This window comes from Lemur catta, chromosome 2, assembly GCF_020740605.2.
Source record: "Lemur catta isolate mLemCat1 chromosome 2, mLemCat1.pri, whole genome shotgun sequence".
Classification (NCBI taxonomy): Eukaryota; Metazoa; Chordata; class Mammalia; order Primates; family Lemuridae; genus Lemur; species Lemur catta.
The window spans coordinates 19,019,582-19,040,302 of record NC_059129.1 but is presented as its reverse complement, the minus strand read 5'-3'; the positions used below and the strand labels follow the sequence as shown (position 1 = coordinate 19,040,302).

General features: G+C 49.5%; 1 protein-coding gene across 2 annotated transcripts in view; it reads left to right on the top strand.

Annotated features, from left to right (window-relative positions):
* Window positions 1-997: 997 nt before the first annotated feature.
* PRKAR1B (protein kinase cAMP-dependent type I regulatory subunit beta) overlaps window positions 998-20,721 on the top strand; it is a 125,638-nt gene continuing 105,914 nt past the window's right edge. The window contains exons 1-2 of one of the 2 annotated variants that reach the window (XM_045542912.1): window positions 998-1,141; window positions 2,073-2,271. In XM_045542912.1, coding sequence (XP_045398868.1) covers window positions 2,095-2,271 — 177 coding nt within the window. In that variant the 5' untranslated portion in view covers window positions 998-1,141; window positions 2,073-2,094. Of the gene's footprint in view, window positions 1,142-1,641; window positions 1,845-2,072; window positions 2,272-20,721 lie in introns of those variants that run through there. The other variant, XM_045542913.1, reaches the window with a different exon arrangement.

Here is a 20,721-nt window from a genome sequence, read left to right as displayed (position 1 = left end):
ACCTTCAGCCTGGCAGGAAGGACCTGGGCAATGTCAGCCCTGTGGGAGAGCACACTGGGCAGGGCTGGTGGCCTGTGGAGCACCTGTGTGGACAGGTGAGTGTGGACAGGTGAGCACAGGACAGGGAAGCTGGACAGGGGAGACAGGTGAATGTGGATGGGTATGTGTGGATTTGTGAGTGGGTGAACAGGTTAGCACAAGACAGGTGAATGGAGGACAGGAGAGTGGGGGAACAGGTTGGGGGGGACAGGGGACCATGAATAGGTGAGTGGGGGACAGGCGAGCATGGAACAGGGAAGCTGACAAGGGAGTGTGGACAGGTGACTGGAGACAGGGCAGGAGACATTCTTGCCTTCAAGGCACGAGCCCCCATCCTCTCCTGGCACCCAGACCCTCTAGGAAAGGGAGACGAAGTCTCTCCACCACCTGGGCAGAATGGGGCAACAGAAACATAAGAACAATTCTCCTGCCTGCAGGCCTGGGTTTGTGGATTAGGAAGTCCCCAGGGGACCCCCAGGGATGGCGGGAAATAATTTAGGCCAGCCCTACGTTTTCCCACTGGGGCATCCAGGTGAATTGGGTGCCCTTAACCAAGGAAAGGAAATGGGCTGATTCAATTGGGCTCACCTGGCCACGCGCTTTTGGCGCTTTAATCAGAGAGACCCCAGAGAATGGTGTGCTTGCTATAGCCGGTGTGGTGTAGACGCACGGCTGCTGCCCTCCAGCTCAGACAGAGTATATTGGGGGTGCACGGGGGTGCCCCACCAGCCATAGCCAGGGTGGGCGATAGCAGGGTCTCAGTGGAGGGGTGAGTGGGGGTGGTCCTGGCCACGCTGCCCGACAATCTGTGGCCCCCGTCCAGGCCCAGGGTGGGAGTGGGGAGGCTCAGCAGAGGGCGGGGGAGGGGGCGGGGGAGAGGGCTTCGGTCAGGGGGCGGGGGAGGTCGGTCGGTGGGGAGATGGGGGACAGGCCCGGTGTGGAAGGTCCACTCGGGGGTGCAGCCCGCGGGCGTGCGGCGCGGGGGCGGGCGCGGAGGGCGGCGCCGCTGCAGTGCGGGGACCGGCTCGCCCGCTGTCACCGCGTTCCCGCGTTCCCGCGTCCCCGCGCAGCCGCCTCACGGCCTCGGGCGCCGCGCATCCAGGTACGCGGTCTGGGGTGGGGTCTGCGCCGGGATCCCGGCCCTGTCCCGAGCTGGGCCTCGCCGGGGCCGGAGGCCCACCGGGAACGCGGGCGATTGGGAGGTGCCCGGCCCCCTTAGAGCAAGGCGTCTGAGGTGGAACCAGCCGGCGGCCGAGGAGGGTCCCCGCCCGCCCCCCGCAAACCCGGGTGCCCCGGTCAAGGCCGGCGAGGGGCCCTCCGCCCCCCGCACACCCCGGAGCCGCGGTCAAGGCCGGGGAGGGTCCCGGCGCAGAGGCCAGCCGCCGAGGCGCGGGGTCTGGGGCGGGGGCGGCCTCCCGGGCCTGGGCGTTGTGACTTAACCCCGCTCCGCTGCGCTGAGAGCGCGCCCCGTCTCATTGTTCTCCATGTTCCGTTCTTGAGGAGGTTTCCGCTGTTTTCCTTTTTTTTCTCTTTTCCTGTAAAGCAGCCTCCCCCTCCCCCCCTCGTCCCGTCCCCGCCCCTGCCCCCCACCCCCAGCGCCCGTGGGGGCTCCTCCGGCTGGAGCCTTGGTGACAACATCTACATTTCACACAATTGTCCCTAAGGGGGGGGCGATAAAAGAACGACTGTGTAGCACCGGCCTGACACTCGCTCAGGGAGGCCCCTTCCCCACCGCCGTGTCTCCGGAGGAGCCAGAGCTGCGGGTCTTGGCCGGACCCTCTCCCTCCTGCGGGCCCTGAGGGCAGGTGAGGCCTTTGGGGTGGTTGTATTTAACAGCTCACCCGCCCCCCGCAAAATGAAAGATCTTTGACAAATGCGAAATAAACCGCTGTTGCTGTGTGGCCCTGTTCATTGGATTTGAGCACAAACCATAAACCTTATTCCACGCCACATGCCTATTTCTGAAGCTCCAGGAGCGGCCCCAGCTCCCCCAGCGCATCCCAAGGCGAGTGATTTTGGGTTTTCCTCAACAGGGAGGAAGAAGACACCCCCGCTATGGCTTCTCCACCCTGTGGGCCCTCGGAGGAAGAGGAGAGTGTGAAGGCGTGTGAGCTGTATGTTCAGAAGCACTGCATCCAGCAGGTGCTCAAAGACTGCATCATGCATCTCTGCATCTGTAAGCCAGACCGCCCCATGAGGTTCCTCCGGGAGCACTTTGAGAAGCTGGAGAAGGTCAGTGGCTTCCCCTACTGGGGGTGTCCCTTAGCGGGTGTCCCTTAGCGGGTGTCCTGTGAAGCCTCCCTCCCATATCCCATTCTCAAGAAGAAGGTTGGGTGCCCGAGGGGATGCTGTGCTGCAGATCTTTCCAGAAGAAAGGGGAGAGGAGCTGACTGGGGCTGCTGCTGCTTCGTTTGGTCTCCAGGACTCACCCCCTGGTGTGATCTTCCACGCTATGGAATTGCCCCACATCTTACCAGAGGGTTCAGGGCCTTCAGGACTCTCGTGGGAGGCATCAGGTTTCTAGGCCCAGCTGTTAATCGATAGCTTGTGGCGTTCTCTGACAGCTCCCAACTCGGAGGACAGAGGTGGGGACCAGGTCGATCGTAGATGCCATCGGCACTTGGGATAACAGACAATATCTCCAATCTCTAGAGGGACGCGGGACCTTTGAGGTCAGAGGCCACACAGGTCTGAGTCTCCGAGACTTTGCAACCCCTGGTAGAGGAAAATGCCCCTCGGACTTGTGTGGTGGGGGAGAAGCGCAGGCCTGCCTGACTGTCTCTTGGGGAAAGACCCCATAACTCATTCCTCTGTGAGTGCTGCCTGCCACCTCTTCTGGCCTCCTGCGTCTGGGTGCTTCAAGAAGGGTGTGGCACCCCACCCTGCATTCATCCCACCCTGAGGGCTGGGACCTATGGCATTTATTCCAGCTCCCTACCCTAAACTCTCTCTGGGACCATCTAAGGTTTCTCCTCTTGGTCCTTTTATCACAACTTAGCTGTCCCTGTCTCAGTCTCCCGTGGGGACTGAGTGCGGCCAAGGAAAGACAAGTTCAGGCTAAGGTCTGCCTTTAAGTACCTGCGAGCCAGGGGTGCCCCTCCAGCGGCGTTCGTGCCTTTGACAGGGGTCTCCTGGGATCACATAGCCCTAACCCAGGGAAAGTATTTATTTTTTCTCTTTAACACAATCCTTTAACAAACATTTTGAAGTCATGAGTGCCTTTTAAGAAAATTTGAAAAGTTCAGAGGTGGAAAGAAGAGAGAAAATGCCCTGTAGTCCTGTCCACCCATTTCCCCCTCAGATGTTGTATTTTTTAAAAACAGTTTTAGCCACATCATAGCTGCAGTTTTGTATTTTGTATTTTTCATTTATTATATACTCTTCATGGACCTCACTTTAAGTGACTACATACTCTTCTGTTGAGAGGAGACACTAAAGTTTTCTCAACCTTTCCCTCGAGTGGACAATCGAGTTGTTTCCATTTTTTTAATATTGAAAATTATGGCTTACTAACATATTTGTCCATAGATTTTTTTTTTCCTGTATGTAGTATTGCTTGTTTAGGATGGTCTTTCAGAAATAGAATTGCTGGGTGAAAGTAATTCATCATCCAAGAGCTTTCCGGAATGCGGCATCAGTGTATGTCCCACTGGCAGGGATGTGACTGTCAGTCGACCCACCCTAGCCAGCTTTGGCTGTTTTCATTTCAAAGGTTTTTTTCTTTCTGCAATTGACAGGTGAACATGATCATGTGAGCTCAATCCATCTTTCTTTGGTTACTCGTGAAGTTGCTGTTTAGCAGAGAATGTCCAGTGAGGGGCTCTAGTCCCAGGCATGTGAGGAGGGAACTGGGGCGCGGGGACAGGAGGCATCGGTCTCCTGCAGGTTGAAGAGGGAGAACCAGGCAGGTGATGATACATCCTCCACCATCTTAAACCGTAACTTTATTAGAACTGGAGTTACTGATTAGTTTGTTCACTAGTTACCCCCAGCCAGCTGACCAGTTTCATGGGAAAGGAGGTGCTGGCGTGGCTGGAGGCCGGGGGCCCAGTGGGAGGCCTGAGGCTGGGTCCAGGCCAGACCCCAGCGGAGGCAGCTGAGTGAGGACAGAGCCACTGCTCTCTGCTGGGGACATCTGGCAATGGCTGGAAGAGTTTTTTTGTTGTTACATTGGCAGTGGGTTTTGTCATCTCATTGTCACATAGTGGGCAGAGGCCAGGGGTGCTGCTAAACACCCTACAATGTGCAAGACAGCCCCACAACAAGGTGTTCTCAGTGGGGCCGAGATAGAGAAGCTCTGGAATTCTGGACAGTGGTGGTGAGGTCAGGGCCATGAGGGCCTGGGCGGGCAGGGCTTAGCAATGGCAAAGGCATGGGGGGGATTGCAGGTCAGGGGTGATGCCTGGCTTCTGGCCTGGGAGACAAGGAGGACCCAGGAAGAAGCAGCTTATGGGGGGCAGGTGAGTGTGAGCTCTGGGCTCTGTGGGCCCCCATGTAGGGACCTCCGGAAGGCAGCTGGGGACCCCAATGTGGAGGTATCCAATCCAGAGAAGAGAAGCAGGGAGACCAACAAGGAGGCTGTGGCAGGTGTCAAGGCCTGAGCTGGGGGTGCTTCCTGGATCTTGGTGTCCTTGGGGATCCTGGAACCTGTCCCCCAAGGGTGCTGAGGGATGACCGTACCACGGACTGGGCCGCTTAACCAACAGAAATGTATTCTTTCTGGAGGCTGGAGATCTGAGATCAAGGTGTTGGCAGAGTGGCTCCTCTGGGGGCTAGAGGGAGAATTGGTTCCATGTCCCTCCAACCCCCAGCTTCTGGGGGTTGCCAGCAGCATGGGTGTTCCTTGGCTTGCACCCTTCATCCGTAGTGGTGTCCCATTGGTCTGTCTCTGTGTCCAAAGTCCCCCAGTTTATAGGGATACCAGCCATGCTGGATGAGGCCCACCCTAATGACCACTTCTGTGAAGTCTGTGTCTCCAAATCAGGTCGCATCCTGAGATCCTGAGGTCAGGATTCCAGTGTGTGTACTTTGGGGGGCAGTTTTGCTCAGGCCGCCTGCGACAGCAAACCATTGTTAGCTGAAAGTGGCAGGTTGCAAGACTGACAACAGTGGTGTCTCGGCCGGGCACAGTGGCTCATGCCTGTAATCCTAGCACTCTGGGAGGCTCAGTAGTTCGAGACCAGCCTGAGCAAGAGCGAGACCCCGACTCTACTAAAAATAGAAAGAAATGATCTGGACAGCTAAAAATATGTATAGAAAAAAAATTAGCCAGGCATGGTGGCGCATGCCTGTAGCCCTAGCTATTTGGGAGGCTGAGGCAGAAGGATCGCTTAAGCCCAGGAGTTTGAGGTTGCTGCGAGCTAGGCTGACACCACGGCACTCTAGCCAGGGCAACAGAGCAAGACTCTATCTCCCCCAAAAAATAAATAAATAAAAAAGAATGGTGTCTCAGGGCAGGATTGCAGGTTATTTCTGTTTCTTTTTTCTGTAATAGCTGATAGGTACGAGCCTTAGAGGGGAGTTTGAGAATTCTTGGAGATTGTGTGCATGCTTTTACATGTGGGTGCATTTCCCTGGGGAGAATGTCCCTAAGCTTGCAGTGCATTCCCACGTGGATCTCAGATTCCCAAGCACAAAGCACCTAGAAGAGCCCTGGAATTCCATGGGAGTCTCACTTGTGCTCTTGGCTGGTGAGCAGCTGTGGAATGTTTGCAACAGCACCAGGAAGTGCTCTTCTGGGTGGGGTGTGTAGCTTCTGTGGAGGGGGTGGTGTCTGAGGCCCCCTCTGTCCCCTGAGGGCCAGCCAGGGCAGAAGCCTGGGGGAGGAGTTCTCAGCGTGTAGCATAGGCAGGGCACACGTGCAGCCTCCATTCAGCACGCGGAAGGGTGTTGCCTACTGCATAGACCGGCAGGTCGGCCCGCTCTCTGAGTACCGCTCAGACCAGAGTGAATGATCCATCTCTGGCCATTTAAGAAGGGCAAGTTATTCTATGGTGGAGACTTAAGCAGGTAAAATATTCCTTATCTGCTGGCCAAATATAGCACTGCAGCCTCCCCACCACGATGCCATCTTTCAGAAGATTGTGTAAAATGATAAAGTCATCAACCCTTTTAATAATGAATTTTAACTGCTGCAGACAAAGATGCCCCCATAAAAAATACACCCATCACTCTTGACCTACCAGCCCTATGTTTTCTGGGGACTTTTCTTGCTTGCCTGTAGTACACACACACACACAAATTATGTGGATAATTTTAGCTTACTTGCATTTTTTGTTTGATTTTTCTTCTTGGTAGCATTTTTTTTATTGTGGTAAAATATATGTAACATAAAATATACCGTTTTAACTATTTCTAAATGCACCGTTCACTGGCATTAAGTACATTCATATTGCTGTGTATCCTTTCAGCATTTTTATGGCATCTGTGGCCATGAGACAGTGGTCCCCAACCTTTTTGGCACCAGGGACCATTTTCATGAAGACAGTTTTTCCACGGACTGAGGGGTGAGTGGGGGGGATGAAGGGAGAGGTGGCTGTAAATACAGACAAAGCTTTGCTCACCTGCCGGTCACCTCCTGCTGTGTGACCCAGTCCCTAAGTTTCATGGAAGGCAGTTTTTCCATGGACCAGGGGTGGGGTTGGGGGAGGACAGAGCTCAGGCGGTGACGAGCAGGTGACGTGCAGGTGATGCACAGGTGATGAACAGGTGATGCACAGCCATGGCGGCCCGGGGGTTGGAGCTTGTAGCCATAGATATTCCATCATGTGGATGTGTGTGTAATTTTTACCTTCCTTCCATTGTTTGTGTTTGATGACTTCCAGGGTTTCTTTCCCTTCAGAAAACACTTTTATGCTAACAAACTGATTTAAAAGAAAAAAGGAGCATGTATGCAAATGTTTCAGGGACCAGACTCGGGCACTGTGACTGTGTATTTCCAAGGTCCTTGACCCCTCTAGTCAGTTCACTCCCAAAGGATGGGGTGAATTTATGATTTCCCTGGCACGTGCCACCGTCACTGTTGTCCCAAATCCTCAGCAGGTCTCCTCTGATGATGGCTCTGGGGCTAGTTTGGTGGCTCGATCTTGTGCCTGGTGTTTACTCCCTGCCCGGGGAGTGGAGCCTCCTTCCGGACACTGGGTCAGCTGTGGCATTTCTCTTTCTGTTGGTCAAGCAACTAGATAGTCTGGGCCAACTCCTTGGTCTTTGGTGAAGCACACAAGTCATGCTACATCTTACTTTTGGAAGGAGAAGGCACAGTGGAGAAGGGAGAACCCTGGCTGCCTTTTCTGAGGCTTTTGTGGAGGTAAATATTGACCCCCACGGATGACCATTCCTGGAGGATGCGGCTTCCCCTGGCTGTTGCGTGAGTTTGGCAGCTCTGACCTGAAGTTCAGCATCATTGCTGGTGACCAGGCTGCAGAGGCCACGCTGGTGGCAGACAGAGGCATGAGCCAGATGGATCGGGTTACTGAACCCTCATAGGTCTTGGGGAGCAGACGTGAATGGAATTCTGCCATCCATCCCACCAACACCTCTGGGTTCTGAGGTGGCCGCTGGGGAGGCCACGATGGAAGGGATGTGGTCCCAGCCCTTGGGTGGGCGGCGCTCACTGCTCAACACATGGGCAGGAGTGGGCAGTTGTCTCACCGGGCGGTGAGCGCAGTCGTGGAAGTCCATGTGCTGTGCCACACATTAAGGGGCAGTGACCTGCTTTGCCTTGGGAAGGGTGGGCAGGAACATCCCCCAGGGATGGGGCTCGAGTGGGTAGAAGGTGGCCCTCACCCTGGCCAGGTGCTCATGGGTTGGGGGGAAGGGCAGTCGCACAGTAGGCAGCACGTGCGAAGTCCCAGCACCGTCAGATGGCCTGACCAGCACAAGCCACTGGAGCCGAGGGGTGGGGTGGAGGACAGGGCAGGAGATGCCACAGGGCAGGGCACACAGGTGTTATGCTGGCAGCTGCTGGAGCACTGGGAGCTTTGACCACCTGAGATGTGGTCTCAATCCCTCTGGTGAGGGTGGAGGAGGGGGAAGGAGGCGCTGTCCTGGTGGTTTGTGGCCCTAGTGATCTCGCTGCTGGCCCTCTGTGAAGCTAATCCATGGCACTCCCCCGCCCGGGCACAGCAAGGCATGGTCCGGTGGGCAGGTGGTGGTGGTTTCAGAGAAGCGGGCTGGGGGAGCCAAGTAAGTTTCAGAAGAGGGAAGGAATGGTCTCTAGTTCAAACCCCAGATCCAGTAACTGCGAGCTCCTTATGCAACGGCTACATTTCTTATTTTTATTTTAAATAGAACATTAGGGCTTTGTGTGTGTGTGTGTGTGTGTGTGTGTGTGTAACTGAAAAACTGAGGCATGCGCACTGTGAAAGCACAGTGAGACTCCCTGCTTACCCCACCCCTCTTCCTCCTCAGAGGCACCCTCTGTCGCGTTTGTTCTTTGGTATTTTTCAGGAGAATTTTGTGCACGTAAATCCCCGATGCGCCTTGTTTTTAATGGGATGACACCCTCTGCATCTTGCTTTCTTCCGCCACCCCCTGAAACTGGAAACCAACCAGGGGGGGCACCTCCATGTCAACCTCGATAAACCTACGCCCCTCACCTTTGACAATTTATGTTTTAATTTGAATACAGTAAAATTCACTCTTTTTGGTGTGTAAGTCTGTGACTTTCGACCCATGGGTAGAGTTGTGTAACCATCACTATAATGAAAACGCAGAATATTTCTGCCACCTCCATCCCCTCCTGTCCTTTCTAGTCAAACCATCTCCCACCTTTAATCCCTGGTGACCCCCTGATGCGTTTTCCATCAATCTGTCCTGCCTTTTCCATGACGTACTGGACATGGGGTCGCACTATGTGCAGCCTGTGATGCTGACTTCTGTACCTTAACACGAGGCATTTGAGATCCATCCGTATTTTTCACGTGTCAAAAGACCCTACGTTTTGTTGCTGGGTGGGATTCTGTTGTGTGGATGGATCACGGTTTGTTCATCCTTTGCCCAGTCTGGGAACATCGGGATCCTTTCCAGTTTTGTCAACTACAAATAAAGCTGCTATAAATATTCGTCTTATAGGCTTCTATAAGTGGAAGTAGGTTTTTATTTCACTTGAATAAATATTTAGTAGTGAGATTCCTGGGTCACATGTTGAGTGTGTGCTTAACTCTGTAAAAAACTGCCAAACCATTTTGAGAGTATCTGTAGCACCTCGCATTCCACTTGTTCTTCAATATTGGCAGCGTTTGATAGTGTCAGTTTTTAAGCATTTAAGCCATTCTAATAGGTATATAGTGGTACCCACAGTGGTTTTACTTTGCATTTCTTAATGACTAATGTTGTTGAGCACTTTTTCACGTGCATATTTACCATTCACATGACTTTTTGTGTGTTCATGTCTTTTGTACATTTTTCCTATTAGAATGTTTGTTTTCTTACTATTGAGTTTGAAAATTCTTTATATGTTGTCAGATAGGTGATTTACAAATATTTTCGCCTAGTCTGTGGCTTTTCTTTTAATTCTCAACTGTGTCTTTCCCAGAGCAAAAGTCTTTGTTTTGGATGAAGTGCAATTTATCAGTAGTTTTTAATGGGTTGTGTTTTTGTGTCTAAGATTGTATCTGAGAACTTGCCACTGAATTATGTTTGTGCCTTTGTCATAAATCCATGGGCCACATATGTGTGGGTCTGTCTCTGGACTTGTTATTGATCCATTGATCTATGCGTCTGTCCTTTTGGTAATATCATGAATCTTGACTACTGTACCTCCATAGTATTGGAATAAGGTGGTTTGAGTCTTCCAACTTTTGTTCTTTTTCAAAATCATTTTGGCTGTTCTAGTTCCTTTGCCTTTCCGTGTATATTTTAGCATGAGCTTGGTGATACCAACCAAAAAATCCTCCTGAGATTTTGGTTGGGATTGTATTGAATATATAAATCCACTGGGGGAGAATTTACATTTTAACAATATTGAATCATCCGATCCATGAACACAAAATATCTCTTCATTCATTTAAGTCTTTGATTTTTTTCATCATTGAAAGAAGAACTTTTATAGTTTTTAGCATATAGATCTTTCACGTATTTTGTTAGATTTATACCTATTTTGTCTTTCGTTATGTTTTAAGTGGTACTGTTTTTTAAAAAAAATTAATAGAGTTTACTTTCGTAGAGCAGTTTTAGATTTACAGGAAAAAATTGAACATAAAGTACAAAGTGTTCCCATACTGCTTTTCCCTTGGGGAAAGAGGTTCCCCTTGCCCCTGCATATAGTTTCCCTGTTATTACCCTCTTGCATGAGTGTGGTACGTTGTTACAACTGATGAGACATTATTAACTAAGCCTATAGTTTACATTAGGGTTCAGTCTTTGTGTTATATAGTTCTGTGGGTTAATGACATGTATCTGCTATTAAAGTATCACACGGAAGAGCTTCACTGCCCTAAAAATCCTCCCTGCTCCACCTGTTCCTCCCTCTCTCCAACCCCTGGCAGCCACTGACCTTTTTACTGTCTCTACAGTTTTGCCTTTTCCAGAATGTCCTGTACTTGGAATTGTACAGTACGCAGCCTTTGCAGCTGGCTCCTTTCTCTTAGCAACATGCATTTGAGATTCCTCCATGTCTTTTCCTGGCTCGGAGTTCATTTGTTTTTTGTCACTGCATAATATTTCATTGTACAGATATACTACAGTTTGTACATCCATTCACCTATTGAAGGATATCTTATTTGCTTTCAAAATTTGGCACATTATGAATAAAGCCACAGTAAACCTCCATGGGCAGGTTTTTGGAAGGCAGCTATGCTCACCACTATACCACCAACGCACTTCATGGGCAGGTTTTTGTACGGAGATGAATTTTCAGATCATCTGAGTAAATATCAAAGAGTGCAATTGCTGGATCATATTGATAAGACTCTGATCAGCTTTGTAAGAAATTGTCAAACTGTCTTCCAAAGTGGCTGCACCATTTTGCATTCTCACCAGTGATGAATGAGATTCCTGTTGCTCCACGTCCTCACCAGCACTTGGTGGTGTCAGGGTTGTGGGGGTGCCCCTGGGCTCAGCTCTTCCAGGGAGACACTGGGCACTGGGGCCGCTGAGAAGGCACCTCCTCTGGGAAGCTCTCCCTGACTCCTTCCCCAGGGCGGTTTAGGGGCCTCCCACTTGCTCATGTAGCCCTTACACCTTGTCCTTCTGTTGCTCTGACTTTTTACTTTTTTGTCTTTCCTGTGAGATTGAAACCTCACCACAGAACTATGCCTTTTTCTCTATTGTATTCTCTGTATGAAGCCTGGTATATAATAGGTACTCAATAAGTGATCGAAGACCTGCATTTCTCTTAACCTTGCTGCTGAATGGTTGTATACCCTGAACACCTCCTCTGCCCCCTGTGAGCCTTGGTCTCCCTGCTTTGTTGGTGGTGATGATTCACCCCAAGAGGTGGGCTGGTGGTTCCTGGACTGGGCTGGCACCGCCTGGCCCCTCTCCTGAGACCCCAAGTCCTCGAACACCACCACTTGCCCTTTAGACTTCGGATTTCACAGAGTGCCGAGGAGCGGTCTCAGGGCTGTGCACAGAACTCCTCGCTGGTCTAGAAATACAGCTCTTGCCTGCCTGGCTCTGTGCGGATGGCCCCGTAGATGTCGGGACCATCCTGTGGAGGTGCCTTTCTGCCTTCCGTGTGTGCCAGCCCAGCGTGCAGTGTCAGGCTGGCTATGTCCTCCAGAGGTGGGACCTGGAGGGGTGGGCAGGACCAAGGGGCCCATCCGTCCACCCAGGCTTCTCTCTGAAGGGTAAACTCAGCCACAGAAATCCTCCTGAGCTTCCACCCCCACCAAGTATTTTCTTTTCCCGGCTGGAAGTCTGCATTTCGGCCCCTCATTGCAGGCAAGGCAATCCCCGGGGCATGTTACTTGATTCAGCAGAGAATTCTGAGCGCTGAGCTTTCTGGAAACCCCATTCCCACAGTGTTGCTGGGAAGATTCCTTGGCCTGGGAAGCCTGTCCTGACCCTGTGACCCTGACCGTGCTGCCTCTTCAGACATCAAAACAGGAGACAGGAAGAGGGATCTGAAACATCAGCGGTTTTCCCGGAATGCAGGAGGGGGCAGGGATGCCATCCAGGAATAGCGGCCTGGCATCTGCGGGGGCAGAGCCGGGGCTCACCCCTCCTCTCAAGGCCCCTGAAGCAGCCGTCCTGTTTGAGCCACCTGTTTCCTGCCCTGTCTGACCTCTGCCTGCCACAGGTGGGAAGTCATTCTCCTGCCAGGCAGGCGATGTCCATTTGTCTGAGAAAGTGAGACCCCGACTTCACTCCTTGCAGAAAAGCCACTTCTGGTTGCTGCATATGGGACGCCAGGGTCCCCCCCCCCCCGCCCCCCGAGCTCTGGGACCCTGGGCCGTCTCTCATCCGTGAAAAGCTGTGCACCGCTCGGATCTCTCAGTGCCCGGGATTTCTAGATGCTGCAGAGCTGCTTCCTCTAAAGCCACGTCGGCAGGAGCTGCTGACTGAGGAGCCTCCTTTGGCCACAAGTCCTTTAGCTACTGACTCTGATAGGACAGGTCTCATGGCCCTGTCGATCTCACGTGGAACCGTTTATGTCTGTGTTCCCGCGAGGCAGCACCACTCAGGTCCCGGCGTGGGAGGAGGCGCTACGGACGCTTACCCACCGCAGGGGCCGAGGTCTGCAGGCATCAGCTGCCCTCCCGCCTCTGATCACCTTTGCCACGGAGTGACCGGGTAGCTGCATGGTAGTTTGTGGCCATGACAGTTTACGTGATTTGACATGGGGCTCAGGCGGTCCTCGGTACATGCTGCGGCACAGGTGGGCCTTGGAAACGTCCTGCTAAGTGGGAGAAGCCAGACACAAAAGCGCAAGTTGCACGGTTCCATGTGGAGTAGCTGAGTAGGTAAACCTTGGAGACAGGAGCTGCCAGGGGCTGCTACGTGGTACAGGGTCCCCTTTTGGGTGATGGAAATGGTTTGGGTGTGGATAGAGGTGCTGACTGCACAACGCTGTGAATGTGCTAGACACCCCTGAATTGTACGCTTTTAAATTGGTAATTATTAATTTTATGTTATGTGAATTTTACCTTAAAGGCAATATATGTAACCTAAACATCTGTACCCCCATAATATTCTGAAATAACATACATATATAGAGAGAGAGAAAGAGAGAAAGAGAGAAAGAAAAAGAATCCCACTCATTCACTGGCCCAAATGGGCTTCTCCCCGGCCTCCCCCCTTCTGCAGGACACCTGGGACCGGGCCGAGAAGCCGCACCCCTCCCAAGGCTCCAGCCAAGCCCGTGTCAGCCTCTGGCCGCTGTTCCCTCCACCCAGCTCTCCTGGTGCAATATGGAGGCCTAAATGTCACTCCTGGTGCAGGGGCGATCTCACCTGTGGTCTCTGCGTCTCCAGGTGACATGGACCCTCGGCGTCCATACAAATACTTCTCGCGGCTGCAAGGCTGTTCTCAACTCATCTCTCTCGAGCCCGGGTTTTGTTCCCACTGACTCCTCTGTACTCTGTCACGGCTGTTATTTTTAATAATTTCTAAAAACCAAGGCCCCCCGAGGGTTTATCTGGGAACATTGGATGACACATGTATGTGGTGATTTCCATAAAGGCGGGTCCCTCACCGGCAGGTTCCTAACTTTGAATAAGGTGGCATAGAGGTACATGAACGTGTTTCTAGCATGTCACCATCGATCTCTGTCTCCCAGTAATTCAAAGTGGGGAGGGAGGTAAAAAAGTGACTTGTGGCTCAAGGCGGGGGAGGTGTTCGTGCCATTCTCAGAGATTATGAGATGGCCTGTTGTCGTGGCAACAGAAGAGTGGCACAGTGTTTACTTGGCAGAGAGTTCCGTGGACACGCCCTCCCAAGAGAGGCTGGTGACCGCTGATGTCTGTCTCTCCCCTTGTCCAGGCCTCGAGGTCCCTGGAGTCCCCCAGGCTCTGCTGATGAGAAAGTCACCTGACAGTGGGAAGTGCACCCAGTGCTGAGTCTCCTGGGGCTCCTCGGAGACCAGGAATGAAGGCCATATGCCTTCTAGCACTCGACAGCGCTTATGTCCTACTTTTGGCTATTTCTAGAGATCGGGTGTAGGTTGGAGGACGTGTGGAAATGGATGGGCGGGTAATGCTCAGCTCTCTCTTCATTCACCCGTCCTGGGTGGTGGCTGGCGGCCACCGCTGGTTCCCCGTCTCGGGGGTGGCGGATTCACTGCCCATCACAGCTGCTGGCCTGTGCCCTGGCTGGTGGAGCAGGGGGTTTGGAATATCATTATTTTCTAGAGGAAGAATATTAGTTGTCAGTTCCTGACCTTGGCCTGGCTTGATTGCACCATAGTCTGCATGTTCATTTCACAGATTGAAATCGACTTCCGTTTACCACTTGAGGACCCTCTGAGCTGGATCTGACTGGCCCAGTGAGGAGGATGGAGTAGGGGCTTTGTCCTGGGAGCTGTGACTCCGCACAACAGAGCTTGCAAACAGGCCTGCTGCACGCTAGCTTATTTAACCTCTTGGGCATCAGACCTTGGGGTGCCTGATAAACACCCATCCTCTCCTGCGGACCCCTGTCCGCTGGGTGCACAGCAAGTGGAAGCGTCATTTCTGGGATCTGTGATCTGTGTAGGTGGTTTCAGTGGTGTTTATGTCTACACAGTGGCAAACAGATGCTTTATTTAAATTGTGACGTCATTGTTCCTTCCAATTTATTTGTGTTGTGTTAATGTCACAGAACGAAGGAAGCTGAAGGTCCACCCCAGCCCCAGCTCCTCAGCCTCTCAGAAATGTTTCCTCTTTGGATTCTTTGTGATATGTGGGGTTCCCTTCCCCTTCTTCCCCTCCCCCTCCTCTTCCTCCTTCTCCTCCTTTTCCTCTTTTTTTGTATAATTACAATCAAAGTCTAGATAGAATGTCAAGTAAGGAAAGAAGGAAAGTGTTTACAGTTTTGTATTCTGGGTTACCCTGTGATGTGATTTTCTTTTTCTTTTTCTAAAATTTTTTTGTAGAGACGGGGTCTTGCTATATTGCCCAGGCTGGTCTTGAACTCCTGGCCTCAAGCCATCCTCCTGCCTTGGCCTCCCAAAGTGTTGGGATTACAGGCCTGAGCCACCATTCTGGGCCCAATTTTCAAAATGATACTTTTTTCTTTAGAAAATTGAAAAAAATGTATTTATTCATTTACTTAACTAATGTTTATTAAGCATTTACTATATGCCGGCACTGTTCTAAGTGCTGGAGATTTAGCAATGAATGAGGCTTACACAGTATTCTAGTGAGGGAGACAGACGGTAACCTGGATAAATAAAGTGAAACACGCAGTTGGTAGCAGCAGGTGCAAAGCACAGGTGGGGCGGAGAGGCTGTCCCTGCCCCAGAGGGTGACGTGTGCGTGGAGGCTGGAGGAAGGGAGGGAGTGAGCTCAGAGACAACTTGGAGGAGTGTTCCTGGCAGAGGGAGTAGCAGGCGCACGGGTGGGAGGGTGTTTGGGGTGTTGGAGGAACAACAGAGAACCAGCGGGATGGCGGGGCTATCAGGGGAGCCGTGTGGAGCTGTGGGGGGCAGATCACGCAGGGCCTCATTGGCCAAGAAAGGGGCTTCCGTTTTAGCTCAGACTGGGGCCATCAGAGGCTCCAGTGAGCAGAGGGATGTGTGGCGTTTGCTTTTTATGTGGCCTCCTCTTCTTCGTTCATTCTCCCTGCATCTCCAGGTTTCCCAGGTCACTTTCTTTCTGCTCTGAGTGTTCTCCTGAGAGCTTCCCAGTGACGGCTTCCCAGTCTGAGGGATAGTTTCACTGGGTATAGAATTCCAGGTTGACAGTTACTGTATTCATGGTGGTGTCCTGTCTTCCAACTGCTGTTCTTTCTGTTGAGAAGTCAGCTGTCAGATCTGTGATGCCCTTTTGAGGGCAATGCCTTTTTTTTCTGGCCGCATTTTAGATTTTTCTCCATCTTGGCTTCTTTCGGTCTACCACGATGTGCCTGTTTATCCTGCGTGGGTGTGTGTGCACTTCTTGCATCTGTGGGCTGATGTCTGTTATTAGTTTAGGAAAATTCTTAATCATTATCTCTTCAAACATTGCTTCTGCCACATTCTCTCCTCTCCATCTGGTACTCTAATTCCACATAAATTGGAGCTTTTTACCATTTACCATGTGCTCTTCTGCTATATTTTCTTTCCTTCTGTATCTTTGTGCTTCACTTTAGATATTTTCTTCTGACTTATTTTCCAGGTTGTTAATTTCCTCCCCTGTGTTTCTAATCTGCTGCTAAACCCATTTGCTGAGCTCTTTGTTCCAATTTTATTATGTTTTTTGATTCTAGAATTTCCATTTGGCTTTAAAAAATTTCGGTTCTATGCCAACATTCTCAATCTTGTCTTTTATTTCCTTAAACATATTAAGCATAATTATTTTAAAGTCTATGTCCTGTAATTCCATTATCTGGGTCCCCCAAGGGGGGGGTCTATTTATATTGTTTATTGTTTCTCTTAAATGTTGTTTACGTGATCTTGTCTCTTTGTACGTGAGTTATTTTTGATTGAATGCCCAACATTGCATATGAAAAATTATAGAGAAAATTTAAAGCTTTGGATGATATATTTCTTTTGAGGGAATTTATAATTGCTTTGGGAAAATGGCTAGCCTAGGGTGCTGGAATCCTGACCACCCCAAACCAATTAGGAACTAAGCCAATGTTAAGCTGGGATTAGTCCCTGTGAGGGCTGGCTTAATCCCAGCTGCTGCTTCTGGGGTCTACACAAAATCTTTGGGGACCAAGCACAAAATCTAGAGGATTTACTAGGATTTCAATTCTTAGATAGGCCTTAAACTCAAGTTTCTGTCTTCTCTACCTTTGTAAATCCATTGAAATCTCTGCTCAGATGCTCAGCTACTTGGCTGATCATTCTAGAAACTTTTGGGGGTTCTGGATGCTGTGCTCACCTCTTTGGGTTTCTGTCTTCTCCTGGAAACTGGATTTGCAATTCTTCACTGCTGTGGTAGCTCTCTGACAGCTTCTAAAAGATATTTTTAATATTTCATTAAAGTTTTCTAGTTGATATCACCAAAAAGATCAATTTAAACAAGTTAGTCTGCCATTACTAGGAGTAAAAACCTGATTTATGCTTTAATAAAATCTCTAATTGCAAGAACAGTCATTGCAATATTCTAAATGAGAGATGATGGTGGCTTGGATCATGATGGTAATAAATAATAAATAATATACCTAAAATTTTATTTTTAAGGTATCATCTATTGAGTTTGGACAATGCTAAATGATCCCACCTCCTCTCTCCATCTTCCCAGTATATTTGTGTCACTATTTTTAATTCTTCCATAGTTTCCCTTCCAAAATTCTAAATTTTAAATAATATGCTATCCCCTTTATTTATAGTTTCATTAACTATGAGCTGCATTATTTGATTCCGCACTTTTAGATAAAGATCTTAACATGCCTACCCTGTTTAGCTTTCTTCTTCAAAATTGTACTACCCTTTTGTTATCTGAACTTGTCATCTTGCATTGTCTATATTGATGATACAATGATGTCTTTTATGCTTTCTCTATGAGTTGATTCTAAAAATTGAAAATTAATGATCAAGGATCTTGGAAAAACACTTTTTTATAACTACAAACACAAATGACAGTTTATCTGGGTATAGAGGTATAGGTTGAAGGTAAATTTCCTTCGGAATATTGAAAGCTTTGTTTCATTGTCCTCTGGTGTCCAGGGTTTCTATTGAGAAATCTAGTCATTCTGATTGTCACTTTTGTAGGTGACCTGACTTTTCTCTATGGAAGCTTCTAGGAAATTCTTATCCCTGGAAATTTCACAGTATAAAATATCTTCATTCACTAGACTGAAAATTCTGAGGGCTCTGTCAGCCAAGAGATTCATGTTCTTCAGTTTAGGGAAATATTCTTTTATTCCTGACAATTTTCTGTTTTGTTTTGTCTTCCGAAACTCCCGCTAATCAGGTATTGAACCTCCTGGATTGTTTTTGGTATATATATATTTTTACATGTTTTCTCTCTTTGTCTTTTATCTTTTCTTACATATTTTCATGATTTACCTTTCTACTGTTATGTATATTATGTTTATATTTAAATGTTATGTCTAATATAAATTATATTTATATTAAATGGAAATTAAATATGTATATAATTAACTTCAGTTTTCTTTTTTAAGGAAGCTTTCCATTTTTATTACATCCTATTAATGCATAATGGATGAAATATTTTCAAATCTCTCTGAACACACACAATGTATATATATATATATATATAACATTTTTTGAAGTTGTCTTCTCTTTCCTGAATTGTTATTTCCTCCAGGGTCATTTTTTTCCTTTTTGTTTATCCTGATCTATACTTTCATGTTGAATATTTTCCTCAATGTCAAGAAACCTTTGTTTACAGTTAAGAATTAGTCTTGCTTAGATCCTTGTTTAAAAAGCTCACCTTAAAAATGGAGAAAATCAGGGAAGTTCCAACACTGACTGGGCATTTGATGATATTAGGAAATAAATATTAATTTTTTAGGATGATGTCTCAGTCCATTTTGTGTTGCTATAGGAGAATACCCAAAGCTGGGTGATTTATACAGAAGGAGGTTTATGTGGCTCACAGTTCTGCAGTCTGGGACATGTCAGAAGCTTCTGGTGAGGTGTCACCTGCTTCCTCCTGCAGCGGGAAGTGAAGGGGCAGGGCGTGTGCAGAGATCACATGGTGGGAGAGGAAGCTGGAGAGAGAACCTGAGGAGGCCAGACTCTAATGGCCCAGACTCTTGGGAACTAATCCATTCCTGAGAGAGCAAGAATGAGAACTCACCCCCCCGGCACGGGCATCAACCTACTCACGCGGGGTCTGTCCCCAAGACCCAGACACTTACGCCAGACCCTACCTCCCAACATTGGGGCTCAAATTTCAATATGAGTTTTGGCTGGGACAAATCATATCCAAACCATAGAAGGTGATAATGGGTACTGTGGTTATGTTTGTTAAAAGTTGTGTTTCAGAGAGGCATATTGAAGTCTTTAAAATGGAATGGTGTAGTATCTGATCTTTGCTTCAATCCCGTGTGTGTATGAGAGGGTAGAAGTGAGAAGAAATAGGATCAGCCTGTTTTGATAATTGCTGAGATTGGGTGATGGGCATTTGGTGATTTATTATATCATTCTCTCCAGTTTTGTATGTGTGAAAATGTCTGTAATAAATGGTAAGATAAGGTGCAGCAACAGGAAGCTCACCTGAGGCTCCTGTGCTTTGGGGACTCTGGGCTTCCTGTGCTCAAGGGTCTCTTTCTGGGTGGTTCTCCTCACCTCTGCGCTCGGCCCTGTGAGGTTCTGGAGGGCAGCTTGTGCCTCTCTGGGATCCGGGGGAACCTATTTCTGCACACTCTAGGCTGCGGCTTACTTTGCCTGTCAAATTCCACTCTTCAATTCGTTGTCTGTTTTCCAGAAATCTTTTGAAATCTCTGATGGCATTTCTCCCATTCTCTTCATTGTTGTAGATTTATATGTGCATATATTTTAATTTTACTATCATTTTAGAGGTCTCCGGAGGGAGAAGAGAAAATGTGTACCATCCATCTGCCATCTCTTTTTGGGAAGTTCCATAAAGATATATTTAAACAACCGCATAAGCTCGCACTGAACAATCCCGGAGTACTTATCAACTTCCTGGTTGGGCATTTGGGGTTTGTGAGAACCAGCTGGTGCACTCAGGGGGGGGCACAGTGAGGGACAGACAGGTCCCTGGGAAGACTGTGCCCGGCACTCTGATTCACAGACTGCCACGCTGAGTTGGGGGCGAGTGGGTAGGGTTGTTTGCTCATCAAGCTGCGCCTCCTTGTGGAGTGGGCGTCCCGCCTGGCACATGCATGTTGGGCAGGGCATCACTGTGACTGTGGCTGCTGCCCACTGCTCGCTGCCTTGGTGGTGCCGGCTGGGCCTGCTCTGACCTGTGCAGAGCCTTCACGCCTGTCTGCCATCCACAGGATGGGTGTCAGCTGGCATTTGGCAGGGACTCCTACCCCATAGCCTCAGTTTTAACAGGGCCGGAAGGTTCTTGGAGTAGGGGGAGTATTACAAACAGCCAAGTCAGAAGGAAGTCAGGGTGTGCCCTGGGGCCTCAAACGCCTCCCCAGCCTCCTCTCCCTCAGTGTGAGCTGGTAGTCACCTCCCCCACCTGGATGGTACACCTGGATGGGTGACTTTAAGTGGCCAATATTTATGAATCATTGGGTTAAAAATTTGGAAAAAGCCTATAGTCCTGGCTACTTGGAAGGCTGAGGCAGGAGGATCGCTTGAGCACAGGAGTTGGAGGCCAGTCTGAGCATCACAGTGAGACCCCACCCCGTCTCTACAAAAAATTAACAAATTAGCTGGGTGTGCTGGCTCATGCCCAGGAGTTCAAGGCTGCAGTGAGCTATGATTTCAACACTGCACTCCAGCCTGGGTGACAGAGTGAGACTCTGTCTATAAAAAAAAAATTGGAACAAGCAAGCAGTTTGCTTAAGAGGATAGTTTTTGAAAGTCGAGGCAAGAGATACACTGTTACAGGACTGGTGCCACCCCAGCCTTGGTGTTTGCATCTGGCAGAGCCTCGACCCCCAGAACATCTGGGCACCTGGCAGAGTGCACCCCACAGCCACCATCTCAGCCTTGTCACAGGTGGG